Source organism: Diplodia corticola (assembly GCF_001883845.1).
Source record: "Diplodia corticola strain CBS 112549 chromosome Unknown scaffold6, whole genome shotgun sequence".
Lineage (NCBI taxonomy): Eukaryota > Fungi > Ascomycota > Dothideomycetes > Botryosphaeriales > Botryosphaeriaceae > Diplodia > Diplodia corticola.
This window is the reverse complement of record NW_017971485.1, coordinates 593,006-619,500: the sequence shown is the minus strand read 5'-3', so window position 1 is coordinate 619,500 and position 26,495 is coordinate 593,006. Positions and strand designations below refer to the sequence as shown.

Sequence of the window (26,495 nt, the reverse complement as noted above, 5' to 3'; positions counted from 1 at the left end):
TCACTGGAGTTCGTCGTTTCGGAGACGCGTTCCGGACAGCCTTGTGCATGGATCCGGCAGGGAGCCTGCGAGGAGAAAGCCGCCGCTCGTTGTTCTAGAAGCTTGCTTCCAAGCATGTCGTGCAGGTTTCACGCCTCTGTTATCGGCAAGTGGGCCCTTTATTGACGGTGGCGGTCTGTCTCTGCTTGCCCCATCCGGCCGACTCGGAGACGAGAGCGTGTGGATCGACGCGGGCATTGTGGTCCTGAGCGGTGAACCATGGCAGGTGGCCTTTTCTGCCGCTTGGGCGTCGGTCGAGGCTTGCTCCTTTGGGAAGGTGACGAGAGGTGCCATCGCCGATGGCAATGAATTATGCAGACACGCTTCAACAGTGCACCGGGCCAATCTATCAGACGCAGCTTGAGAGAAACTCTCGTACTCTCCGTGCTGCCTGCCCGTCTTCCCCTGACATCAAACCGCCTGATGTTTGTAGGCCTCATAGCTCACAGAAAGGGGCCGAGACCTTGATAGTAATCGAGCCATGAATTGCCTCCTCGAACCATTGGCATCTGCCCGTAGGCCAAAAACACTTGACTTTGCTCTTGACTGCGCTTCGTGCTGTGCTATGCTTAGGCCAGCCTATTTCCGGGCCAACAAACCTACATTGAAGTTGCTTGATAGAGGCTTCTATGTTCCGAGTGACACTATACTCATCCCGCAGGGGCATTTGAAGCGCACATCTGCATACGTATATATATATTCCCAACTGATGCAAAAGCATTCAGACAAACAATTCGATCATCTACTCAAGTAGAAGACGTTGTTCTTGGCAAGGCAGTATTGGGAAAATGCCAAACACTTCACTGTTGTAGACTTTTGACGCCACTGCTCCATCACCTGAGGCTGTGGATCGTCATTGCGACACATACTGCCATTAATCATGAGCCGATCAAATGTCGCGCCAGATCGGAGGCGCAACGAGTCAAACGCTCTTTTATACGAAGAAAGAGCACGGCAGCGCATCAACATGTCTGGGTTGGTCCACGTAAGTCCCTCGAGTGGCAAATGAATAGCATTTCTTTGCATTCCACGTCTCCAAATCCACGTCCCGCCTATCTTGAACGCCTTCGCGCCATAACCCCCGTTCCTTACATGGCCAGCTTCTTTGGGGAGAATGTAGATCACTGACATGGTGTATGTGCAGGAACCCTCTGTGGGCGAAGATTTCCTCCGCATCGCAATCTCCCATGGCTGTATTATGAGACAGGTCAAACTCGGTCTCGGAACTCGCGAGGCCATGTCGTCGTGTCTCGTGGAATGCGGTTCCTATCACCACGCTTGCCGAAACCGCCCGCCTGCACGTTACACGTAGCGCACCCTCTGTCGAGCAGATCCTCTTTACGAGTGAGGGTAGAACCAAACCATCGGCTCGTCATTCATTGGCGGGGTGCGCCATTTCTCCTCCCCATTGGCCCTCCGCCCTGCCGCCGCCCGCATGCTGCAAAGTGCCCGATTAGGCAATCCCCCACGACACCCCGCGTAGCCGAGCATGCCCACCACTGGCACGCCACTCGTCTTATCTGCAGCATCCGCTGCCGTCACATGTTCGCCGTTCATGCAAAGCTGTGCTGGCTCGAGACAGTCTCGCCATGAGGCTGAAGAAACCATCTATTTATCCCCCTCCAACACCTTTCCGTCCGAGCACGACGGCGCGTTTGGTGAGGTTTCAGCCCGGCGCCTTCCTGCGAAATTATTTTCTCTTCCCCCCTCCTCTTCCACACCATGCCAACACCCCCCCGCAGCCACGATGCGTCCCAAGCAACATGAACCCACCCGCCGCGGCACCGGCACCGGCACCATGAACAACAAGAAGAAGAAATCGCACCCGCACCACCACCACAAAAAGCCCCCCAAATCCATCCTCAAGAACCGCAAGCCACCAACCCCAACAACCAGCGCCGCCGCCGCCGACGCCGACGCGCCCATCCCCCCCACCGAAGCCGACCTCCCTCCCGCCGAAGCCGACCCCCCTCCCGCCGCCGCCGCCGCCGACAACGAACCCCCCTCCCACGACCGCAACAGCGCCGACGCCCACTCCCCCCCTCCCACCATCGCCACCAACTCCAAGCGCGCGTGCCAGCTGCTCCTGCGCATCAAAGCCGACCAGAGCCCCGTCGCGGCCTTTTTCGGCATCGCGCGGCTCAAGGGCGCGGCGGCGGAGCTGCACCGGCTGCTGGCCGAGGAAGGGGAGCGCGTGCGGACGGGGGAGAGGGACGTGCGGAGGTTGTTGCGGTTGCGTGGTGGGGGCGTGGGGGAGATTAACAAGGGGGGTGGGGGTGGGGTGAGGGAGTGGGAGTGGTTGGAGCGGGATGAGGAGGTTTTGGGGAAGACTGGTGAGTGATTGAGCTTTTTTTCTTCCTCTTTTTTTTTATTGGGGGGAGGGGAGTAGAGGAGGAGAGGGAAGGGTGTTTTTTATATATATATATTTTTGAGAAAGAGAGAGAAAGAAATAAAGAGACAGAAAGAGAGAGAGACAGAGAGGCGAACAGAGAGGCGAGCGGGACAACGGCTGATGTGACGCTTGTTTTCTCCCTTTTCCTCAATAGTGCAAACGAAGACGGAATTTGTATCCATCAACAGCCAGTTCAACAAGATCGTCGTCACGCCACTGGAGAAGTCTTTCCGGAACCACGGCCGCTCGCAACCGGACTATGGCCACCTCCGCAGACAGGCGGAACTGCTGCTGGAGCAGGCGCGCGAGGCGCGCAACGCGCTGAAGACGGCGGTCAAAGATGCGAAGAGGAGGAATTCTTCAGCAAGCGAGGACGTCGAGCCGGATCCGCTGCAGTTCAAGATTCCGGTTCAGCATAGGAAGCGGCGCAAGAGGCATTCGCAGGGGAGGAAGAAGCTTTAGCCTTGCAAAGACAAGAGGGAGTTACTGGGTGACGTGCGTTTGGGGTTGGTCGTTGGGCTGGAGTTTGGGGTAGCATTTCGGTATGTCATGGTCTTTCTATTTCCAGGGCGTATGGCGCACGTTCTTTGATAAGGTGCTTCTCCGTCGCCATAAAAGGCGAAGGGGGGTTCCATGGAGAGGCGAGCTTGTATATATACTGTATCCTTTGTATCTCTTTACTTCGTCGAAGCCCTCGTTTTTGGACATCACTTCTCGAATACCAGATGACTTCAAGCGCACATGCCCCGAAGACTATGGGATTGCCATCGTGTGATATGAACGTGTTCGTCAGACCGTTGCGGTAGAGCCTATAATATTCTGCGACGCATTGTGTGGGTATCTGGCTGCGTTGATTATTCGTAAGCGATTTAAAATCAACAACCACTTCGTACTTGCCAGTCTAGTTATTTTCAGCCCACAAACACCACCACACACCCATCACTAACTAGACTACTCCTTCCTCAACTGAACCTAAACTTCCAAAACACACCACTACCACCCCGCCCTCACTCACGCACGCACGCCATTCCCTCCCCCACCAGCCCCCATCACCTCCACATCCACCCCCTCCCTCACCAACACATAAACCCAATGCGCCGTCTTCGGCCTATGCACCAGCCTTCCCCCACCATCCTCATCTCCCTCCCCCTCCTCCACCTCCACCATCTCCTTCCTTTCCAGCCGCCACAAACGCCCCGGATGCACGAACCCCCTCTCCAACAACTCCTTATCCAACCTCCCCTCGTCGACCCGCGCGGGGAACGGCTCGAAGAAGGGGAAGCGATGCGGCGAGTACGAGAGTGCGAGCCAGCGGCCGCCGGGGGGCACGATGAGGGCGAGGTGGAGGGCGAGGATGTGGAGGGGGTGGATAGTCACCATCGAGGAGGGAGGGGAGGAGGGAGAGGATGTGGCGGTGGTGGTGCTGCTGTTGGAAGAGGAGGGTGATGGCGATGGCGACGATGAAGACGAGGGATCCGGTGATGAGGCGGAAGGGGGTGGCGCTGAGCGAGGCTGGATGTGGTACGGCAGCGGGACGGGGACGTCGTCGCCGCAGCTGATGGCGTCGCAGGTGCTCTTGTCGACGACGATGTCGTAGCGGTGGGCTAGCGCGGCGATGGAGGGGAGGGAGAGGAGGTCGAGGGTGCTCCACTGCATGCGGGGTGGGTGGTGGTCGGCGGGGTTTTCAGCAGCACCTTCTCTCCCGCCTTCGGCTCCGGCTGTGGTTTCGTCGACCGGGTCTGGCGGGGGCGTTGCTGCATCGTCCTGCTTCGGCGCCCCGGTCTCTTCGCGCGCGGTGGGAGCGTCGGGCTCGAAGACGTCGCGCTCCCACTGGGCGCCTAGCTCGACGGCCACGCGCGAGAAGTCGGTGTTGTGAACCTGGCGCGGGTCGTCGACGTGGGAGCGCAGATGCAGCGAGAGGGCCGAGGTGCCGCAGCCAATGTGCAACAGGCGCGGGCGGGGGTTGGATGGGGAGGAGGCGTGGTCGAGAGCTTCGACGATGACGCCGTCCAGACAGTTGGCCGGAAGGAGCCAGTCGAAGGCCGACGGGTTCTTTGTGAAGCGTTGGTCCCAGTAGTCGGGTCGGGCGAAGGGCGGCGGGTCCTTGGCCATGAAGCAACGCAGACAATAGAGCAGAAGAAAGCAGATGTGACGGAGTAAGGAGAGGGCTGCTCGGCTTGGGAAGGCTGGTGGAAGGAAGCGTCAGACGCTGGACAAGAACTTGACTGTGGCAACAAAACGAAACATGCCTTTGTGCATCACTTAAGCTATCGATGCATGGAACATTGTCTTCCAAGGCAATGGGAATGTCCTCTACCTCTTAGACGACCAGGCGCCCTGAGTACCGCCAGCTACCAACCCGGAGCATTTGGGTTGGCGGCAGCATGGCGGCTGAGGATGGAACCAAGAACTTGAGGCCTACCTTGAAGTCGCTCAGACGCGGGGGAATCGCAGAAGGCAGCAAAAACGAAGGAAGTTGCAAAGTGCAGGAGTCACAGCCGAGTTTGAGGTTGGCCGAGCTCGAGGGCCACCGCAAGTCCCTCACTCCGGCCGCCCACGCGCACCACCGCCGCACCAATTTTCCCCGACCATCTCTCACCACCGCCCACGCCCTCTCCATACCGACAAAGCTTCGCCCCCGCCATGGCATCCGCCTCAATGCCGCGCGCCCTCGTGCGCATCTCCTCCGCGCGCCCTCTCCGCACATCCGCCGCGCTCTTTCCCACGAGCGCAGCAGCAGCAGCCCAGCGGCTCCTCCTCCGCCGCACCTACGCCGCCGCCAGCAAAAAGGACGACTCCAAGCCGCGCGTGCTCGAGAAGCCGGACAAGTTCCGGCCCCCGTCGCACGCCGCCCGGCTGCCCTCGAACCGCAAGAAGCCGCAGTACACGTACGGCCCGCGGCTGACCGAGGAGGAGCTGGCGCAACAGAAGCGCAAGAAGTACCCGAACATGATGCCGCCCGAGGGCACCCCCATGTACTATTTCCTGACGAACCGGATGCTGCACGTCTACATTTCGCTGGTACGTTTTGCGTTCATCAAAAAGAAAAGAGAGAGAGAGGGAGGGAGGGAGAAAACGCCCCTCCAACCTTAGTAAACGCTTGAGATCTGACAAAAACACCCACCCACACCACCAAACAGGCCGTCCTCTTCTCCCTCGCCTTCTACGTCTTCCTCGCCAACTTCCTCACCACCACGCCCTACCGCGACCTCCTCCCCGACCGCTCCGACCTCGTCGCCCACCCCTTCCGCTCGCTGCGCCAGTTCCTCGCCGTCTACCGCATGCACGCCGACCACGTCTCGCACGAGACGGCCGAGAAGCGCAAGCGCAAGGTCGAGGACGTCGACAAGCGCGCCGAGTACCGCCGCGCCCACGGCCTGGACGCCGCCGAGGACACGGGCCTGCTGCGGGGATGGCTGGCGGAGCCGCACGAGAAGAGGACGGAGGAGGTGGTGGTGGTGGGGGCGGATGGGGAGGGGCGCGGGCAGGAGCAGGAGCGGGAGCAGAGCCCCGTGGCGAAGGAGGAGCAGGAGGGGTTTAGGGATTTTGAGGGGAGGCAGCAGCGGGAGCGGAGGCCGGTGAAGAAGTGGTTAGGTATTTGGTGAGGGAAAGAGAGATGTGGGTTGGGGGTGGGAGGTGTCGGCTTTTGTCGGTGGAAGTGGGTTTTGCACGAGGAGAAACTGAGTATGATGCGTGTGTGTGCGGGGCCTGGGGTTTTCTTTGCATGGGATTGGAGTACATGGAGCCGATGGGAAAAGAACTGGGAAGGAGAGGTGCGTCGGTGGCATACTCCTCTCTTGCACAATAGGACTTGTGGATACACCATGTAGTCATGAAACAGGCCAATGTGAGATGTCAATGTAAGATATTCTAGGATTCAAAAGTAGTGCTCCACCCTAGAGGTGGCCCAATTTGGAGAAGTAAATCCTTGAGGAAGCGTATGTACAGCCTAGCAACTCCCCTCATCCAATACGTATCATACGTAGCCAAGCCTTCCCCTTGTCTCTTTCCATTCGTCTTCTCGTCATTACGTTTATCCCATATCCAATCGTCATTCTTCAGACTCATAACCGTCGTCACTTCAAAATAGAATATCCCCTCCAGCTTCCAAAACTCTCCTCCACCCAGAGGGAGGGGGATGAGATGAACCCAAGAACCAAACCACGAAGAAACAAAAAAACCAAAACCTCCATCCTCGTCACCCCCATCACGAAAACCACCACCCCACAATCGGAATCAACCCCCTCCTGCCCAACCCCGCCGCATTCGGCTCCGCCACCGTCGTGCTCGCCACAACGATGAACCCGCCCCCGCCCGTCGTCCCCGTGGTCGTCGTCACACTCGTGGGCAACACGAAGCTCCCCAGGCTCGACGTCGAGCCCGAGCCCTGTCCCTCGGTGACGGTGGTGACGCCGTAGCCGGCGGCGACGGTCGAGCTCGCGCGGATGGAGCCGGTGCACACGGCGCCCGACGGGCAGCACGCGACGTGGCCGGCCTGGTCGACGGCGCAGTTGCTCGAGCGGTGGCAGCACAGGCCCGGCGCGCCGAGCGCGGCGCACGCAGAGTACGAGGCCGGGCAGGTGGTGCCGCCCGAGGAGCTGCTGGATGACGACGACGAGGCTTGGCGTTTGAGGAGGGCGAGGAGGTTGTGGTGGTCGGGCGCTGGGGTCGTGGTGGGGGAGGTGGTTGCGGCGGTGTTGGAGGCGGAGGCGGGTGTGGGTGTGGAGAGTGGAGGTTGTGGTGCGGCGGCGGCGGCGGCGTGGTGGTCGTGGTGGAGGAAGGGGATGTTGTCGAGGATTAGGCCCGGGAGGAAAGGCGAGTAGGGCGTCGGGGATGGGGCGGCGTCGGGCGAGTCGTTGGTGTTGGCGGCGGGCGGGGGTGCGGCGACTGCGCTGGCGCTGCTGCTGCTGGCGAGCAGCGTGACCGCGAGGACGAGGCGTAGTGATGTGCGCATTGTGGAGGTTGCGGGTTGTTTGAGCGGCGGAGGTGAGGAGTGGAGTGATTGCGCGGGTGCAATGCAGAGGGAGAGGAGCAGGCGGGAGGAAGCTCTGCTGCGGTGGTGGTGTAATGATCAGGTGTGCTGGCTGTAACGAGCGTACGCTGTTGCTGCAGTGGCTGTGAGATTAGTTGGACGAAGCTGCAGAGGGAAGTCTAGTTGCGGGCGCGTCACTCACCAAGCAGACGGACGGTTAGAATGCCTTGGAAGGCGGAAAGCGGGCGGAGCAGCGCGGTTTTGGTCTGGCGGTGGTTCAATTATCGGGCGGCTGGACTTTGGGGCTGGGAACGGGTGGATCGGCCGCACGCCTCTCCCCTTGGCCCCAGCTTTCCGCCCGTTGTCTGGAGCAACTCCGCAGTTGAAGCCTTGGCTCCCACGTCACAACCCTATCTTCAACTCGTCTCGCTGACTGCCACACCCTCAGGCCGCGCGTTCTGCAGCTTCCGTGCCTGTATCTGTTCGAGTGTTTCGTGTCTTTCTATGACACGAGACGGGTGGTTTACATCTCTATTCCCGTGGACGCCTAGTAATAGCGCCATCTCCTGCTTTGACGTCACCTCTCCATTCGTGGGATACCTAGTTATCCTCACTTTCGTCGAGATGGATTCTCACCTTTGCTTCACTGAGTTCGACAGCGTCAATCGCAAGCTTTTAATCGTTATATTGTCTAAGGCTAGTCGCTTTTGTCGTGTTGAAAATATAACTTATCCTGGGTATCAATCCGAACTCCCGCACTCACCTCGTTCTCACCACCACTTCCTAAAAAGAAAGACAAAAAAAAGATCCCTCCGCAGCCACCAACGCCCCCCACCTTCTCACGTCGTGTACCGATCCAGCTCCTCATCCGTCGGCATACACTCAACCAACTCTCCATCACCCTTTTCGGCATTACACCTGGCGCTGTACATGATGTTAAGCGTGATAGACCTCCGTTCACCAACACCTTCACCCGCTTTAACCTTCTTCCGCATCCTACTCTTCAGCTCCCCTTCCGCCTCCTCTGCCTCCTCCCCCCAGTTCATCCCCTCCACCAAACTCCCACCCCTCCCATCCCCACCGTCAACAACCCGCTGATGATGAAACAACTCCGGCGCAACGCTCACGCACCTCAAGCCAGGCTTCTTCCCCTCTTCTCCCATGGCACACCCCGCGCCCAGCTCGTTGTCGAAAGCCGCGCCGCCGTTCTCGCCGCCCGCCATCTCGAGGATGCGCGCGGCGCCGTGCCGGGTGACGGCGTAGGCAAAGGTGCAGGTGGGGCCCGGCGAGCGCATGACGCTGCGCGTGCCGTCTTCCAGGGGCGTGTAGGCGTAGCGGTCGGCGAGGGCGCGCAGGCGGTTGGCCGGCGGCAGCGACGCCGCGTCCGCGAGCGTGTCGAGTTGGCGCGAGTGCGGGGTCTTGACCGAGGCGCAGTGGCCGAGCCAGAGGATGTCGTAGCCGAGGGTGTAGGGGAGGGTGGAGTTGTTGTCGGCGTTGGTGTTGTTGTTGTTGCCGCTGATGGTGGCGTTCGAGGGAGATTTTTTGTTGTTGTTGTTGTTGTTGTCGCTGTGGCCGTCGTCTAGGATCTCGCGCACCAGCGATGGTACCGCTGCGTTTGGTGCGAGTATTTGCCGGATGCGGACGTCCCAGTCGGCATCGTCCTCGAGGATCAGGGCGGTGTTGATGTCGTGCGCGAGAACGTACTTGAGTGCGTCCACGTGTGCCAGCCACGCCCTTGCGCTGCCTGTACGTGGCGACTCGCCGCTCTTCGACTTATGTTGCATGAAGGCGTGTAGCTCCTTGTCCGAAACGTGCCGTGACTGGTGTACGTTGATTGCTAGACCTGTCCGATTCGCCGCCGCGAGGAGGCCGTGTTGACGCCATGCGCCCGGCTTGGATGTATCTTCGGAGGATATGGCGATGATTGTCTGGAACTGTAGGTACGAATGCGACATTAGCAAAAACGGTATTCTGGCACTGACTCGCGATGGAGAATGGACGGTAACGTACTCCAAGTGTGGCATTGGCAGCCTCAATGTTTGCCTGCCCTCCAAAGAGCGTCTTTGCTATCTGCACGGGCTGTATCGTGTCGAGGATGTAGAGCTGCCATAGAAACAGTGCCGTTATGCCAGCAAAGACGAAGACGGTGCGGCCTGGCCTTATCGGCAGGCGAGAGTTCGGAACAAGCATCTGATCTGTCAACTCGCGCTGCACACAGTCATGTTGTTGGTGAATCGGCGATGTTACAGGGCAGTGACGAGAGGAGAAATGGCGGGGAGAGTACGCTTGCCGGGAGCTGCCGTGATAAAGTCCTGGAAAGCAGCGTCGAGGGCTGTGGTGGCTGAATAGTTATTATCTCGCGCCACCGGGATTCCCGGCTACTGATGCGCGCGTGATACCGCCCGGTCCAGATGTGGCAAGGTCGTGAGGGCGAAGCTAGGAAGAATGCGAGGGAAGCCGTGAGTGTCACCGTTACGCAAGGCCGTAGGTATGTTTTTCTGCTGCGACCAGCCATACCCTTTTTTTTTCTTTCACTAGAATCGTCCAAGCTTCCCTTAGCAGCGCAAATTCGCACGAACACTCGATAGAAGCCGGCAATATTACCTGCTCTATAGGGCTAGGGCGCAATTTTTCGGTGGCTCCCACGTTGTTTACCCCACACCACTATCCTTATCTGGACCCCTGTAGGTTCCGAGCGAACCGGACAGACACTAATCCGACACCTTCCGTCCGAAGTGTTCTTCAACACCATTTCTCAAACACGGGACGCCTGCCTTCTTCGAGAAAGGGTTTGTGTTTCGGCCTTGCCGCTCTTATTTGGCGCAAGAGGGAACGGTGTATCCACCCGTCGGGCAGCATTTTATTCTACTCTTAATATTACTTGCAAGCGTCTCATCTTTGGGTATCTCTAATGCGCGCACTAAAGCGACGACGGCATGAGCAGGAGCGCGACCAACATTATTGGACACCGCTTTTAAGGGCGCACGGATATGCACTCACGGTTCATCGCCAGCCGCCAACTCTTCCCTCATCCCATCTCTCCTTTCTCTCTCTCCTCAAGTATGCGACCTTTTTGCCCTCCCTGATCCGTCTCACAAACTCTGCAACCTCTCGTTCGGTCGCCTGCCCACCACCTTCGCCTTCAAGGAAGCTCTCTTCTAGACCGCGACAAAGCGCTTCTTGCTCGGTGATGGAAGTGCTTAGTCTCTGGTAGAGTGCTGGCGGGCTGAAGTCCTTGAGTGCAGCGTCTTGCTCGGCTTGCTTCGCACGCCACTGTCCCTCGAGGGCACGAAGGCTAAGCAGCCGGGACTGGGTATGTTGGCGCTGGTGCTGCAGATGTGACTCAAGGTTCTTCAACGACTCTGCCAGTGCTATGTTGGCTGCCAAGGCCTCGTTGAGCGCGACGGTAGATGCGGCGATGGAGGGGTGGGCCGTGTCGGGCGAGTGAGCAAGCGCTTTCTGGAGCTCGGGATTCTCAAGAACCGCCTGGAGGTCAGCCGTGCTGCATGCAATTGTGAGCATTGGACGATCCGCATCACGCATTGTGAGGCAATTTCGCACTTCTTATCCTTCAGCACATCTGGAAGCCAGCCCTCTTCAGGTAGTTCAATTTGCGGCTGCTGGTCAACTACAGCCGGCTGCTGACCGCCATAAGTCCGAGGCGACTGGGAAGCCGGATCTGCTTGGGCCTGGGCTATCTGAGCCGGCGTGGGGGGCAGCGGCGGGCCAGTAAGCGGCGTGCCTCTTCCGCTCGAGTGAGCGGAGGGCTTCGGCGGCGGAGGCGGCGGTGTGGATGCGTCGAACTGGTACTGTGTTTGGGACGGGTGTGGGGAGTGGTACGACATGAGTGTGAGCGGTGTGCCGCGATGCACCTCGGGGGAAATGAGAATGGTATTGGGAGCGCTGCTGGACTGCTACTTCAGGATGTCTCCATGTTGTCCCCGCGGTATGACGCGCCTCCGGGCGAGCTGGGCCAGCTAGGAACAACAGTTTCGCCGCGTCCGACGCCGCCGTCGGTCGATCGCTTGGACCCTCGGACCCTGAGGGCGCTGTGCCGCTGGCACTGCCAACGCGTCCTGGTGTGCTGCTCCTGTCGGTCCTCAATATTACAGCTGCTGGCGAGGCGCTGGGAAGTCGATGCAAAATATACAAGGTTGCTATATTTGCACGCCTCCTTATGCGTTCGGCAGGCGGGCGGAGGGTCTCAGTTCTGGCCGGCAGAGACAGCGATAGGACAGGAGGCGTGGAGGCCTGCGCCGAGGCCTCCCCTGACGAGGCATGATGGGCGAGCTAACGTGGCTGGCGAGCAGCGAAATTACACGTCCATTAGCCGCGCCGATGCATCGAAAGACATGAAACAATTCGCCAGCGGCGGGCCGGGCCAAATGAACTGCACGGCAGCGGGCTAGGCGGCGGCGCTTCTGGGCCTCTGGTGCCGCGGCGGACGCGCTGGCGGGCGACGCGGCGGGCGTGGGTCGCGCGCGATTGGACGGGAGCGCTACTTCTGAATGGCGCGATTGACGACGGCGACAGGATCGCAGCGCGCACCGCGATCGATTGTGGGCGCGCTGCAGTGATGCACCCCACCGCCCAGCGCGGTTCTGGTGTGCAGGGAAATGAACGCGCAGCCGAGAAAGGGGAAGAACAGCGGCCGGCCTCTGCTTCACGGGCTGGCGTCCATTTGGGGAGGGCCCGTTTGGCCACGCTCGGTGCAAGCGCCGTTCTCCGCAGTGCCAGGCAGCCCACTGCCCTGAACCAGCAGCTTTCCCTGCGCAGGCGCCCAATCAGCAGCCTGCCCTGGCCACCAGCACGCGGCTTAGACCACCACCGATAGCACTGCGGAGCGCGCATCTTTCCTCCTCCCCTTCCCCTACCGCACGCGGACAAGATTCGAGAGCGCCTCGGTGCGCCAAAGCCTAGAAGGAAGAAATCACGAGAATCCCGACCGATTCGTGCAACGGCCCTTCACTATCTCCATCTTTGCCCAATTGGAACAATGCACGCCCATACCCAGACTCCACCTCTCCGCCGCCGGGGCTCCAATTCGTCTGAGACGCCCTTGTCGCCTGATATAGAAGCCCCCCAGCTTAGGACCGCGTCGCTTTTCGGCATCACAACGCCCTCTTCTGCGACGTTTCGCGCTCAGACACCTGCGAGTCCGACCGTTGCATCACCTCCCGTCCGTCGCAAGCCGCTGCCCGCTAACGCCTCGCCCGTCGCCACGCGCTTCTCCTCCCAAAGCTATACCACGGGCCCCCGGATCGTCGAGAGAGGTCACACGCAGCGCGCCTTCTCTACCGACAACACACCTCATCCCTTCGCGCGCTCCCAAGCAGTCTTCACGCCGCCCCTTACCGCGACCAAGGAAGAGTTCAACCCCAGTACCCGAGACAAGTATGTCCATGTGCCGCACCCTTGGTCGCGAATCAGCACCGTTTCGGGGGCGCGACGTCAAACCGCGACTGTCAGACTGACCTGCATGCAGCTCCGCCACCACCGGCGCTACGCCAAACGACCCGCTAGACGACTACATCGCCGAGGACGAAGATCGCCCAAGGAGAGCATCATCGCAGTACGGAGGCTTGCTGCCAGGGGTGGAAGACAATTCCCGGCCGGGTTATGATCGCGCGGCCAGCAGCTACCACACGGCACGAGTTTCAACATCTGAATGGGATCCTGAGACAGCTCCGGATAATACACACAGCCGCGAACGGACCCCGACCATGTCCTCATATGATTCACAAAGAACCCCGAACTTGACACTTCAGATCCACGGAGAGGATGGCGTCACAGGCGATTTCCTCGACTATGACCAGCTCACGGACGACGAGGACCACTCGCCGAAACCTGAGATGGCAGCCGGTGGCAACAAGTTCACGTCTTTCTTTGGATGGAAGTCTGGATCACAAAACCTAGCGAACGGCTCGCCTGCTACCAACTTCTCTGACGATTCCCCGGCACCCAACGGTCTCAACCTGCAGAAGAAGACGCCCAAGGCGCTGGACATTCCTGCTGCCAACTCCCAGCAGTCGTACTTCACTGTGCCCGGCACACCGCTTTACTCATCCTCTCCCAGTGTCAATGCGCATGTTGAGGAGCTCGAGCGCGAGCTGCGCGAGATCAGCCAAGAACTAGCCGGCTCGATCAAGAGGGAGTTGGAACTCGAGGACGAACTTGAAAACTACAAGGCCGAGAATCCCACTGGGACGACAGAAAACCGGAGGACGAGCGATTACTACTCGGACTCTGGTGCTAGCTCCGCAAAGTTCCCCATTGGCGACCCCGAGGCAAGACTGGAGACATTGGAAAAGTTGCGCCGGAAAGCAGAGCAGGACAGGGCGTCAGCCAAGAATGAGACTGCACAGCGGCTTCAAGATGAATTGCGGAGACGCGCAGACCTTGAATCTCAAGTCCAGTCTCTGGAGGAACAGCTTCAGGGGAATGAGAAGCTGGATGATATCAAACGCCGGCTTGTTGATGAGAAGCAAGCCAAGGAAAACCTGGAAGATTTGCTGGCAGCCCTGCGTGAGGCGCACGACAAGGACCGGGGCGAGAGAGACAATTTGCGTGATGAAATCATCCCGCAGCTCAACGCTCGCTTGACTGGCCTCGAAACCGGGGCTGGAGAGGTCGAGAAGCTGAGATACGAAAACACTCGCCTGCAACAGGAACTCGAATCCTTCCAAATGGAAATACTCCCGGACCTCCGCACTCGTTTGGACCAGTTCAAGGACATGCAACAAGAAAACGCTCGTCTGCAGTATGAGCTCGACAATGTCCGCAACGAAACCAATGATGCCCAGGCAGACCGCATCGAGAAGCTTCAGGACGAGATAACCCGCCTCAAGCGTCAACTCAGTACCGTTCAAAACGAAGCAAACATCGCTGAGGTTGCTCAGCTCCAGGCCACGCAACTCCAAGCTCTCGGCGAGGAGAACTCTCGCCTTCAACAAGAACTCCAAACGGTTCGCAACGAGAACCAATCCTTGCTCAACGCGCGCCGCATGCGACTCGAACTGGCGCAGCAGTCGGACCGTTTCAACTCGATTTCCGAGGAAGGCGAGGAAGGAACAGCATCCGCCTCGCCGAAGATTGGTCTCTCTCGTTCTAACTCCCTCGCCCGCAATTCCGTCCAGCTTCTTAAACGTGGCTCCCGCAGTGGCACGCTCACTGGTCTTTCCCGATCCAACTCGGTCAAAGAGAAAGGTGAAGCCCCGCGCGACTTTGGAGAGAAGATGAAGGATGTCGAAGAACAGCGGGATGCTCTGCACCGTGCTCTCAAACAGCTCCTAGCACGCTACGAACAGCAGGAGAAAAACCACGCAAAGAAAATCAAACTCCTCGAAATGGAGAGGGACCGTGCGCTCAATGTGTCTCCCAGACGCACAGCATTCCACGGTGAGGTCACCAACCTCCGCGCCGAAATCAACCATCTGCGCAAGCGTGCAGATGATGCTCTCGATCAGAAGTGGCAAGTCGAGAAGAACCTTGGTGGCGTTCGCATGGATCTTGCCCGTGCCGAGCTGGAAACCAGCTCGCTTCGCGATCTCATGAGTGAGAAGGACATGTTTGTACAAGAGCGGAGACCGTCGGCGGGCAGTGTCTACAGTGATGACTCTCAGGCGCCAGTCACTTTGGAGCGGGCTTACAAGGAACTTCAGACCCTCCACGCTCTCTCGCTCGCGCGTGTCAAAGGAATGGAGGAAGGAGAGGATGCGGAAGAAGCCGAGCGCGTCCTGGGTCTGCTCAAGCAAAGCATTTCGGACGCGAAGACGGAGCGTGATAACGCTCTCAAGGAGGCCGAGACGTATCGCCAGCAAGCTCGTAATCTTCAAGAGTCGGAGGTTGCACACTTGGACAAGGAACACTCCCTTGCATCTGAGCTCTTCGGGGCCGCCAAGAGGATGGACGAGCTCGCGGCTCAAACTCAAATACAGTTACAGCAAAACGATGCTCTCAGGCAGCGTCTTGCCGAAGCTATCGGACGAGGTGAGAGCGAGCAGCGTCTCGCCGCAAAGCGCATCACGGAGATGCAGAGCAAGCTGCGCGCAGCTGAGGAAGGCGTCTCGGTGGCGCAGAACCAATCGGATGAGGCGCTCAACCCACACGAAGATGAGCTGCGTGCGATCAACGACAGTCAAGTAGCACAGTTGAAGCGCATGCAAGGCGCCCGGGGACTGCTCGATACGACCAGGCTTACACCAGCATACAGCCCCATGCCGAAGCCCCTCAGTCCCATCTTCGCGCAGAGAAGCCCGAGGTTAGACATCACATCGAGCGGCCTTGGTATCTCGATCCAGCAAGCAACGAAGACTGGAGAACTGGAGCACAAGGTGCACGACCTGGAGAAGGCCCTGTCGGACGCGGACAGGGAGATGGAGGAGGTGGTTGGCCGCATGAACATGGCACAGATTGAAGTTGCAGAGCTGCAGACCGAGAAGTGAGTTCACCCGATCGACCAACAAGCATAAGAAATGTTTCTAACATTCCGAACAGGGACGAGGCTATGCGCGAGACAAGAAGACTGCAGGCCGAGATCACTGCCCAACGCGAGTTGGTCAAGGAGCTCATGAGCCAGCAGTAGGGATAGACCCTCACTTGGTGCCACACGCAATATTTTTCGACCCTTCTCTCTTTCCGAAAGAATAGAGAGGAAGAGTCGCGATCTCCCGTTTCGCACCGGCAGCAGTTGAGCAGGGCTCTCCTTACTTCACTGCATTGATTGGCGTTCTTGGATAGGTCTTGTCCCACCAGTGCACGAAAAAGCAAAACGGTTGGTTGGATTGGGTGCATATCAGGCGTTGCTTTTGTTTAGAGTTGGGTCTCTACTTCTTGTTTCTTCCCCCCTTTCTCCGAGCCCAAGGAAAGTCCCGACTCCTTAATCCTCTCTCTTCTACGCGCGCCATTTGGGCCGCTGCCTTCGAGCTCAGAGGCTGCCGGCCATTTGTGTGCCCCATTTCATACCTTTCTCTCTCACGGCGTTCGCGAGCAGATGGCCACTGCTTGCTGCAACAGCCTGGCATTTTAACGCTCTATCATTTGGTAATTATATAGATTGGTGGTCTGGTGGGATACTTTTGGATTTGCATTTCTGGAGACGGCTGGGGACGTCATCGATACCTAGCGGCTTGGTATTGTATTGTCGTAGGAGAAGTGGGTGGGTTATTTTGGAAAGTTTCTGTGGGTTGGCGAGGTGTAATCTGGCCTCCACCGATGGTGATCGGAATCTGGACACAGGCCGTGTTTTCGATAGAGCTCCTTGCAGAGCACAAGGAAATCAATATTTTGGCTCGCCAACTGTTGTGATGCGTTGTGGGGGTGAGCATGACAATCGTGTGACGAGGCGGGCAGGCGCACGGTGGCTTGCAGCGGTTTGCCCCTCTCTGTCTGGGGTCCATGGCCTGGGCGGCTGTCTTCTGCGCGGGTGACATGCCTCGGCCGTCCAGTGTGTGGTATTTCGCGTGCCTGCATTCTCTATAGGTTGCTTTGGGCGCACTGGATTGGTTGGACAGATTTATCGGTGCGCCCTGTCGGGAGGACCCCAAAGCTTGGCCCGCGCTCGCGGGCCATGAGTCGCCCTGGATTGGGAAGACAGGAGAGCAGCTCTGGAGGCAGCTCTGACATGCATAGGGGCTCCTGTCACCGCCCATTGGCGGGCCAATGTGTCCCCGGCAGGCACGCAAGGCCGACGGGGCGCCGACGCAGAGGGGGTGTTGATGTTGGGTGCATGTGTGTTGACGCGGCTATACGGACGACGCCGTGTGTTGGTCTGCGTGCACCGTGAAACGTCGGCAAAGGCTGGTGAAACAGCGTCGCTGGGTCACTGGGCGGGCGCTGCAGTCGGGCGGCGACAGTGCTGTTGAGGCGGGGTGCGCAGAGGCGAACGCTGATCGCGAGCGTGTCTTGCCCGATTGAGGCGAGTTGAGGCCGTCAGCTCGTGGTAGACAGCTGCAGGCAACACGTGCCCGGGGCAGGGCTGGCGTGCTGCTGGTGCGGCGCCTTCCCTAGGGTGGGCAATCTGAAACCAGACTGGCAGCTCTCCTGCAGTTTTGGCCCAAGGGGCGGCGTGTCCCGGTATTATCGACGAACCCGCCCTCGACAGGCTCCCCCCAAACCCCAAGCAAGACGCTGGCCCAATTCCAATTGCCCAGATCGCTGCTCTCGCGCCCTGCTGTTGCTGTGTAGCCTGCGAGGACCCAATCCCTAATAAACCGTCCCGCCAACTAGCCGCGTGCGCTCGGCCTGTCGCCCGCCGACCGCCTCCCGCCTCCGCCTTCTCCCCCGTGCCCGCCGCAACCTCCTCCCTCCCAGGCCCAGCTCTCCGTTTGCGCTGTTCCTCGACACCTTCACTTTGACCACCCTCCGCGCAGCCTGCCCGCATTGCCGCCATCTGCCTCGGCTGGAGCGAATCTCTGAGCTTGACACCCCGCGGCGCCATTGCCGCCGTCACGCTTTCTTCACGTAGGTAGGGGTCCTGCTGTCCCCCCCTCACCACGCTTGGGGCTTACAACCACCAGAATTGTCCAGGATTTGCCTCGTAGCCGAAACGCTTCCTCCCTGCGCCCGCCATGCAGAACAATCAGCAGAACCGCCTCCACCTAAACTTCGGTTTCAACAACGACCGGAACTTTGCCGCGGAGCAGGGCCGTGCATATCCCACCACGCCCTCCACTTTCCCACAGCCTGTCTACCCGAACCAGAATGGACAGCAGGAGGTCTGGGGCACTCAGCAAGCGAACAACGCCTACGGCGGTGCTGGCTACTTCATGAACTCCCCGGGCTACGCGCCACCACAATACCAGGGCATGCAGCCCCCGCAGGCTGCCTACCGTACGCCCCAGGGCTACAACGACGGCACCAATGGCCTCGTCCACCAGTTCTCCAACCAGAACCTGGGAACCCCTCGTTCTGGAAGCCCCTACGGTCGCCAGCCGTCACCCAACCCCAACCGCCCCCGCACCGCTGGTTCTTCAGGCCAGCAGCAGTATGGCAACTACCTGAGCGCCCACATGCCCGGCCAGCACCAACCCTCGCTCAATGACGATGAGCCTCCGGCAAAGAACCCCGACAAGTACACCGACAACATCATCAAGCGTGCCCGTCTGTCCACCGGTTTGGTCAGCGACTTCTTCCGCCAGAGCGTTCAGCGCGCTCGTGACAGGAACGCCAGGTAAGCTTCCGTGACTCATTTTCGCACGAAGCAAAAACAATTGACGCAATGAACGCGACAGAGCTCTCGAGCTTGAGCAGATCCTCTCGAACCCGAACATCTCCGAGGCGAAGAAGCAGGCAAAGATTCAGGATGTCCAAGCAGCAGAGATGAGATTCCTCCGCTTCCTGCGGACGCGCGAAAGGCCAGAGAACTTTGTCACTGTGAAGATCATCGGAAAGGGTGCGTTCGGTGAGGTCAAGCTGGTGCAGAGGAAGAACGACGGCAAGGTGTACGCCTTGAAGTCTCTTATCAAGGCGGAAATGGTACGCTTCGAAATCAGCACGCTGGTGCACTTGGATGCTGACTGTATGTGTAGTTCAAGAAGGATCAACTTGCACACGTCCGCTCCGAGCGTGATATCCTGGCTGAGTCGGACAGCCCTTGGGTCGTCAAGCTCCACACTACTTTCCAGGACAACACATTTCTGTACATGCTCATGGAGTTCTTGCCGGGTGGTGACTTGATGACTATGCTCATCAAGTACGAGATTTTCACGGAGGACATCACTCGCTTTTACATGGCTGAGCTCACCCTGGCTATTGAGGCTGTCCACAAGCTTGGCTTCATACATCGGTATGAAATTTGCGTACCTCTGAACTCTGGCGGAATTTGCTGACCCATCACAGTGATATCAAACCCGATAACATTCTTCTCGACCGTGGCGGCCACATCAAGCTCACTGATTTCGGTCTTTCTACTGGTTTCCACAAGGAGCACGAGGCGTCATACTACCAGAAGCTCCTTTCTGGCAACACGCAAAAATCTTCGAACCGCGATAACCGCAACTCGGTTGCCATCGATCAGATCCAGCTCACGGTCAGCAATCGTACACAGATCAACAGCTGGCGTAAGTCGCGTCGTCAACTGGCCTACTCCACCGTTGGTACGCCCGATTACATCGCTCCGGAGATTTTCAGCGGCAAGGGTTACGACTATGGTTGCGACTGGTGGTCCGTCGGTACTATTATGTTCGAGTGTCTTATTGGCTGGCCGCCGTTCTGCGCTGAGGAGCCCCATGACACCTACCGCAAGATTGTTGACTGGCCCCGTAACCTGCACTTCCCGCCCGACCAGCAGCTTGGCGCTGAAGCAGAAGACTTCATTCGGAGGTGAGTGGCGCTGCTTCTTCAATTTCCTTTCCTTTTGCCACCCCCTCAAGCCCTTGAAACCCAGCCCCACTATTCTGATACTGTTGATCGTTCTAACCTTGAGCAGACTCATCTGCAATGCCGAGGACCGTCTTGGCCGCATCGGCGGTGGGCACGAGATCAAGCAGCACGCCTTCTTCCGCGGAGTGCAGTGGGATGGTCTCCGCAAGATCAGGGCGCCGTTCGAACCGAAGCTGGCATCCAACGTCGACACGCAGTACTTCCCGATTGACGAGATCGACCAGCACGACAACTCGGCGGCACTGCGGGCGCAGACTGCGCACCAGTCCGAGGACATGGCGGCCGAGATGAGCTTGCCGTTCATCGGTTACACGTACAAGCGTTTCGATGCTTTCCGCGGCTCGTAGAGAGTGGGAAAGAGGGAAAAGTAAAAGATCAAGCGAGCATGAAGGAGCATGTATTACGGTTTCTTTTTTTTTGGTGGTATGCACAGGATGGGGTCACAGCAGATCAGCCCTTTTATTCTCTTCCCTGTTTTTCTCGCTTCTCTACTAAACGTCAAATCTTTATACATTTGTTCGTCTTGGTCGAGCCAGCTATTAAACCAGCCAATTCAGCCAACACTTAGACGAGAGGATAGCGGATGGGGATGTCGGTTTCCATTTACCTTCTGAGTGCACTTTCCGTCGTGAACCACGCGGCTGGTGCTGCCGTCGTCGCCATGGAGAGTCTGCACATGAACCAACGTGGGTGGAGTGGTGCGTTCAGTGGGTGAGCCACTCTAACCATTGATCGAGCGATTGTGCGTATATGCATATACGAGGGTTGTGGGGTCTGCGTCTCCTTCTATTGTTTAATTCTCCATCATCTCATGGACACGATTTCATCAACGGTGACAAGCTCGAGCGATGTCTGGCTTTTGGCTTTTCCCCATCATATATTTCTTTGTTTTCTTACCACCTTTTAGTTGCTCTAAAGCTTACACTTCTGTTATGCTCATCTGTTACTATCCTTCCTAGCGATTTGGGCTCGTACACGAATGGCAATCAGGCAGGTATATGTACTCGGAGTAGAAAGAAAAAGAGGTTCATGAGGTCATGGCGTCAAACATGGAGACTGAAGCTCGGAATTTTGTCCGTTGAAGATTATGTGGTTCTTTTATTCGGTCTCTCGCTGTTCTATTGGCATATTTCGGGCTCTGCTCATGCTCTTGGTCGATTTTGTGAAGAAGACGTGGATGGAGAGGTCGAATAACAATTCCACATAACGTTACGCGAAAATGACAAGCAAGAGTTCGGCCTTCCAATAGACTGATTTTCTTTCCACGAAAAAAGGTGTGCATCTGAGCGAAGCCCGCCGTCAACGTCTATCATTCTTCTCTTCCTGTAAAAACTAGAACCGCTTGCTAACAAAGTTCACCACGTGCCTCCCCAGAAAACGCCCAGTTTCTCCATACGCGCTGATGCTCAAATGTTGTAATTTCCTTGGGGAACCTCTGGAAACCACGTTGTGTCAGATAGAGATCGTTCCTCTCGCGGGTCACTAGAGGGGAGCGAGAAAGGACGGCAGACGCAGTGCAAACATCTCCCCTCCTTCCACCCTGTATTATTTCCGGCGTGCGAACAAGGGGGCCTCGCGCCCGTGAAACTTTGTCTCCCCACCATCGTCTAGATTCCAAGGATATGGGGTGGTCGGCTTCACGTTCTCGATGGTAATGTTGTCGATCCCTCTCTGCCTCGTTTTTTGCGAAAGTTTCCCGCAACATTCCTAAGAAATTGTTGTTCTCCGTCACAAAGTAAATGTTCTTTTTTTGTTCCTTTCTTTCTTTTTTTTTGGTTGAGAAGGCCTAGCGCGCCTCGAACTGGACCATCCTATTGTGCCGTTGCGTTAGTATCAGCCGCTTCAAGGTCCACACGACGTTGCTGGATTCCTTTGTTCCGACTCAAACTCACCTGTTCGTCCGCTCCTTGTACAGCACGCGGTGGCCGCACTCGCGGCACATGATCTGGTCGCCACGGCGCAGGATGACCTTGGCGTCGCAGTCGCCGCACAGGTACGCGACCGGCTTGGTTGTGTCCTCGAAGGCGACGCTGCTGGCGGCGCCGGCGCCGGAGCCGCTGGTCGGGGGCTGGTAGGCTTGCGACATTATGTTATGCGACGAGAGGAGAGAGTTTGGCGGAGTCTGGAGAGCGGCGGAGGGGAAGCTCGAGTGGGGCAGACTTGGTCGTGGGTGTATTTCTGCAGGAGGGTGGTGTAGTCGAAAGTTCCACGGCCAGCCTGCGTCGTTGCTCCGATGATGGCCGACGGCCGACGCGCCCGAAGAAAAAGAGGGCGCGCCTTGCCGGACCGGGCAGGCGGTGAGGCGGTGGTGCCCGCGGGAAAATGCTTAGAAACGCAGGCTTATCGATAGGCCGACGTCGGAGGGCTTTCGTCTCCATATTCCGCCACCGCAATGACCGCCGGCGATTGCGCGCGCCATGACATAGCAAAGTGTGGATGCGTTTTCTGCCTGTGCCTTTCTCCGGGATACGCTACTGTCTTTCTCTTATATTGTTTGGTCAGCATTCTCCGCTTGAGCCCCCTCTGAACCCCTCCATGTCGCTGCACCTGGCTGCTTAATATTCGCCGTTTCCCGAGTGCGCGCGCGTTGCCCCTCCCATCTATTGCTTCTGCTCTTGAGCTTTCCACCTCTTTTTTACTACCGGTCGCTGCGCCGAAACATCTCGCCTAAGATGAGCGCAATTCTCTCCGCCGACGATCTGAACGACTTCATTTCTCCCGGCGTCGCCTGCATAAAACCTATCGAGACCATACCAGCCGAGTCCAAGGATGGCGCTTCCGTAAGCAAATACACCCCCGTGCTTTCTCTCGCTCTAGTAAATTCCCTAGAGATGACTGGAATATGACTGACCTCCCCGCTTCAGAACCCCTACGAAGTCACGACCGAAGACAAAGTCACCGCCGCCAACCCTCCGCCCGCGCAGCTCTCGCTGACCGATTGCCTCGCCTGCTCGGGCTGCGTCACCTCCGCCGAGGCCATGCTCGTATCGCTGCAATCACACACCGAAGTCCTCAACACACTGGACGCTCACCCAGAACTGGCGCCGCCGGCGGCAACAGAAAGGCATACGAACGGCGCGGCGAAGACTGGCGTGGCGACGAACAGCGCGACGGCGCACCACCACCACCACCACCACGGGGTGAACGGCGTGGCCAACGGGACTGCCGGCGGCGAAAGCAAGATCTTCGTCGCCAGCGTCAGCCCGCAAGCGCGCGCGAGCCTGGCGGCGACGTTCGGCGTCAGCGAGCGCGAGGCCGGGCACATGGTGGAGCGGCTGCTGAGCGGGCCGGACGGCGTGCGGCGCGGCGGCGCGCACGGCAGCGGCTTCGCGTGGGTCATCGACACCAACACGGTGCGGGAGGCGGCGCTGGTGCTGGCGGCGGACGAGGTGTCATCGGCGCTATCGTCGTCGGGAGCGTCTTCTCCAGCTACTACTACTACTACTACTACTACTACTCCGGGGCAAGAAGGAGCCGCGTCGACGATGCCGAGGAAGCCGATCCTGACGTCGGCGTGCCCCGGGTGGATCTGCTACGCGGAGAAGACGCACCCGTACGTGCTGCCGCACCTGTCGCGGATGAAGTCGCCGCAGGCGCTGGCGGGCACGCTGGTCAAGTCGGTCCTGTGGCGCCGGTTCGGCGTGGCACCCGAGCGGGTGTGGCATCTGGCCGTGATGCCGTGCTTCGACAAGAAGCTCGAGGCCAGCCGCTCCGAGCTGACGTCGGCCGCCTGGATGCCCGCCTCTTCTTCGTCTTCTTCCAAAAACGAACCCGTCCGCGACGTCGACTGCGTCATCACGGCCCGCGAGCTCCTCTCGCTCGCCCAGAGCCGCGGCGTCGACTTCGCCGCCATCCCGCGCACGCCACTGCCGCTGAAGCAGCGCGTCCCTTTCCCCGACCCCGAACTCGACGCCTTCCTCTTCCCCTCACGACGACAAACTCCAACTCCAAACACCACCCGCCAACGGAAACAGAACACCACCACCACCCCGCCACCCTCCGACCCCTTCGCCGTCGGCACCAGCGGCGGCTACCTCTACCACATCATGCAAACCCTCGCCGCCCGCCACCACGCCAATAGTGCCCCGCCGCCGTCCCTGCACGTCGAGCGCGGCCGCAACGCCGACGTGGTCGAGTACGTCCTGCGCGACGCGGCGACGGGCGCCGTCGTCGTCAAGGCGGCGCGCTTCTACGGCTTCCGCAACATCCAGAACCTCGTGCGCCGGCTGAAGCCCGCGCGCGCGAGCAGGATGCCCGGCGCGGCGAGGAGGAGGGGGGTTCCTCCTGGTGGTGCTGGTGGTGCTGGTGGGGGGGATGGTGAGTATGCGTATGTGGAGGTCATGGCGTGTCCGGGTGGGTGTACGAATGGTGGGGGGCAGATCAAGGCGGGGGAGGTGGCGGAGCTGAGGGGGGAGGGGGAGGGGGTGGCGACGGATGAAGGCGTCGTGGTGGATGGTGGCGAGGTGAAGCTGCAGCAGCAGCAGCAGCAACAGAGGAAGCCGGGTCCGCAGGAGCAGAAGGAGTGGTTGAGAAGGGTGGATGAGGCGTATTTTTCCGCGTCGTCGTCGTCGTCGGCGTCGGAAGATGAAAGCGGAGAGGATGAGGATGTGGATATGGACGCGGCGGAGCGGGTGATGGAGTCGGACGTCGGTGGCGATGCTATGGATGTGGACTCTGCGCCGCCGTCGTCGAAGACCGATGGCGATGCGGGCAAAGTGGGTGCGGATGGCGAGGAGGAGGATGTCGTCGTCGATGGCGTTTCGAGGCGTAAGGTCCACGCTTTCTTGCGCCATTGGAGCGACGTCACGGGCGTGGATGTGGCCGGCCTTACGCAGACCAGCTACAGGAAAGTCGAGAGTGATGTGGGCAAGGCGAAGAAGGCTAGTGATGTGGAGAGGGTGGCTGGGCTGGCCAGCAGTATCGGTGGGGGGTGGTAAACGGGATGATCAATTTATATGGTTGGTTGGTTGGTTGGTGGTGGACGTGGTGTTTTGAGGGCGTTTTGTTTTGGTTTTTATGCATAGAGGCGTTTTTCGTCGTATCGTTGCTCTGTTCTGATCAGAAAGTCAAGGGAAACGGTGAAAGGGCGGGGTTGATGCACACGATAGATGGGATCAAAAGAGGCGAGTCTTAGGTTTTTAGGTATACCCTTGTGGATGGACGTGTTTAGTCAAGAACATAGGGCCAGAATGAACTGTCACGTTGTAGCCCCTTCCGCATCTGTTCGCGTGTGTGCATGCGCCAATTCTTTAGTCGACGTGGGAAGCATTGCGATGGTAGATGCATGGTTCCCTTTACAAGAAAGGTGATCAAATGACGACTCCTGTCCTTGCAAGCGCAACCGCCTTTGGAGATTCTCTACGGCTTCTGTGAGAAGTTTACCGTATCAATGTTGATGTTGAAGTTTGGGATTGGGGAGCCATCTCGGCAATGCTGCTTGCTACCACTTACGCCCGCTAATGGACAGCAGTATTTACGCTGAACGTAGGACACTGCCATCTCCCATTTCGGGGCTTCCTCAGTCACCAAGCAAACATGCAGACGAATAAAACTTCCCTTGCTATACATAGTACGATCACTATCGAGTGAAATACTCACTCTGGACTTGTTATGATTGAGTCCCAGAGTACGTCAGCGAAGGTCGGGATGCTGTGACGGAGGAGGTGTCAGTGGTAGGGAAAGGTGAGGCGCCTGATATACTCTCGGCAGGGATGGCTGCTCAGTCTCAGCTGTCTTCTGAGAAAGGACTCTCTTTCTTTTAAGAGAGAAAAAGTATTGACAAAGAAAATGCTGAAGAGGTCGTGACAAGTGGTAAGCGGTATAGGATAGTATGGCCTCTTCCCAAGAGCTAGCGTAACACGGTATGATATGGGGGTACTCGTAAAAGAAGGCATTGAAGTCTTTGCCTATAAGAGCGGCAGCTTTTGTTTTTATTTTATTTTAAGTGGCACTGTTGGCTTCTACAGCCGGTATGTACAAAACAAGAGGCCCAGGTTGTAACTGAATTCTCTAGTCCGTCAACAAGAGCTTCTGAGCATGACTATCGTATCCAGAAACATTGTTGACGGAGATCTTCCTGCTTCTCGAGCACGAGGCCATTTGCTTAGCATTGTTCTACCGAGATATGACAGATGTGGTCTCTACAGAGCAGCAAGACTGGAATCTTTGCAGTATTCAAGAAGCAAATGACGTCGCCTTTACAAGTGCGTGCCGGCGCCAGGCCAGCAATAGGATGCTTTGTGAGCAACCGGCGGCCACTGATGAGTCTCCTCTGCCTATCCTCTCCCTACCTGAAATGTAGAGACCGCTTGAATGTTGACCCTCTTTCGTGTATTGGCTCCAAAAGCCCTGAGGGGCATTGTCAAAATAACGTGCTAACCGATTCTCATCGGAATGCCCTGCGGTTGCCTCGGTCGTTCCGGTTCTATGGAGAACGACCATGGAGTTGTCAAAATCTGCAAGAGGCGCGTCTCATCGGCTTACCGAAGCGGTGTGTAGGCGTACTACAGTGAGGATGGGTTTTGAGCCATTACAGCCTCGTGCGTTAGGGCGCGACATGTCGAGACGGTTGACCGCTGAGGAAGTCCTCGAATCCTTAGGATCCTGGGCGCTAGGATATGGCGTATTGAAAATGCTTTCAGCTGTGCTTGAAGGATTCTTGTGAACGTTTCTGGGCGCTGAGTCGATGGGAAGCGCTAGATTAGACGGTCC

The 26,495-nt window shown here is 58.2% G+C and overlaps 10 protein-coding genes across 10 annotated transcripts; 5 read left to right on the top strand and 5 right to left on the bottom strand.

Moving 5' to 3' along the window:
• Nucleotides 1–1,786: 1,786 nt before the first annotated feature.
• On the top strand, nt 1,787–2,893 carry BKCO1_6000215 (uncharacterized protein; the record flags this gene model as incomplete). The annotated part of the gene is made up of 2 exons (XM_020277867.1): nt 1,787–2,372; nt 2,586–2,893. 2 exons carry the CDS (start codon nt 1,787–1,789, stop codon nt 2,891–2,893), a joined length of 894 nt encoding a protein of 297 aa, XP_020133819.1.
• Nucleotides 2,894–3,442: 549 nt separating this feature from the next.
• BKCO1_6000214 (endothelin-converting enzyme 2-like protein) lies at nt 3,443–4,543 on the bottom strand (the record flags this gene model as incomplete). The annotated part of the gene is made up of 1 exon (XM_020277866.1): nt 3,443–4,543. One exon carries the CDS (start codon nt 4,541–4,543, stop codon nt 3,443–3,445), a length of 1,101 nt encoding a protein of 366 aa, XP_020133818.1.
• Nucleotides 4,544–5,074: 531 nt separating this feature from the next.
• BKCO1_6000213 (major facilitator superfamily) lies at nt 5,075–6,036 on the top strand (the record flags this gene model as incomplete). Its single annotated transcript, XM_020277865.1, has 2 exons — nt 5,075–5,452; nt 5,572–6,036. 2 exons carry the CDS (start codon nt 5,075–5,077, stop codon nt 6,034–6,036), a joined length of 843 nt encoding a protein of 280 aa, XP_020133824.1.
• Nucleotides 6,037–6,638: 602 nt separating this feature from the next.
• Nucleotides 6,639–7,385, bottom strand: BKCO1_6000212 (uncharacterized protein; the record flags this gene model as incomplete). The annotated part of the gene is made up of 1 exon (XM_020277864.1): nt 6,639–7,385. One exon carries the CDS (start codon nt 7,383–7,385, stop codon nt 6,639–6,641), a length of 747 nt encoding a protein of 248 aa, XP_020133823.1.
• An 857-nt stretch (nt 7,386–8,242) lies between these two features.
• BKCO1_6000211 (glycosyltransferase family 25 protein) lies at nt 8,243–9,593 on the bottom strand (the record flags this gene model as incomplete). The annotated part of the gene is made up of 2 exons (XM_020277863.1): nt 8,243–9,337; nt 9,414–9,593. The coding sequence occupies 2 exons, from the start codon at nt 9,591–9,593 to the stop codon at nt 8,243–8,245; spliced, it is 1,275 nt and encodes a 424-aa protein (XP_020133786.1).
• An 813-nt stretch (nt 9,594–10,406) lies between these two features.
• On the bottom strand, nt 10,407–11,248 carry BKCO1_6000210 (modifier of rudimentary modr; the record flags this gene model as incomplete). The annotated part of the gene is made up of 2 exons (XM_020277862.1): nt 10,407–10,905; nt 10,965–11,248. The coding sequence occupies 2 exons, from the start codon at nt 11,246–11,248 to the stop codon at nt 10,407–10,409; spliced, it is 783 nt and encodes a 260-aa protein (XP_020133822.1).
• A 1,151-nt stretch (nt 11,249–12,399) lies between these two features.
• BKCO1_6000209 (intracellular protein transport-like protein) lies at nt 12,400–15,987 on the top strand (the record flags this gene model as incomplete). Its single annotated transcript, XM_020277860.1, has 3 exons — nt 12,400–12,797; nt 12,889–15,843; nt 15,900–15,987. 3 exons carry the CDS (start codon nt 12,400–12,402, stop codon nt 15,985–15,987), a joined length of 3,441 nt encoding a protein of 1,146 aa, XP_020133721.1.
• A 1,984-nt stretch (nt 15,988–17,971) lies between these two features.
• On the top strand, nt 17,972–20,131 carry BKCO1_6000208 (serine threonine-protein kinase cot-1; the record flags this gene model as incomplete). The annotated part of the gene is made up of 5 exons (XM_020277859.1): nt 17,972–18,573; nt 18,635–18,878; nt 18,932–19,188; nt 19,242–19,724; nt 19,831–20,131. The coding sequence occupies 5 exons, from the start codon at nt 17,972–17,974 to the stop codon at nt 20,129–20,131; spliced, it is 1,887 nt and encodes a 628-aa protein (XP_020133722.1).
• A 1,439-nt stretch (nt 20,132–21,570) lies between these two features.
• Nucleotides 21,571–21,870, bottom strand: BKCO1_6000207 (metallothionein-i transcription activator; the record flags this gene model as incomplete). Its single annotated transcript, XM_020277858.1, has 2 exons — nt 21,571–21,595; nt 21,677–21,870. 2 exons carry the CDS (start codon nt 21,868–21,870, stop codon nt 21,571–21,573), a joined length of 219 nt encoding a protein of 72 aa, XP_020133713.1.
• Nucleotides 21,871–22,456: 586 nt separating this feature from the next.
• On the top strand, nt 22,457–24,721 carry BKCO1_6000206 (cytosolic fe-s cluster assembly factor nar1; the record flags this gene model as incomplete). The annotated part of the gene is made up of 2 exons (XM_020277857.1): nt 22,457–22,564; nt 22,649–24,721. The coding sequence occupies 2 exons, from the start codon at nt 22,457–22,459 to the stop codon at nt 24,719–24,721; spliced, it is 2,181 nt and encodes a 726-aa protein (XP_020133714.1).
• Between the last annotated feature and the right edge of the window lie 1,774 nt (nt 24,722–26,495).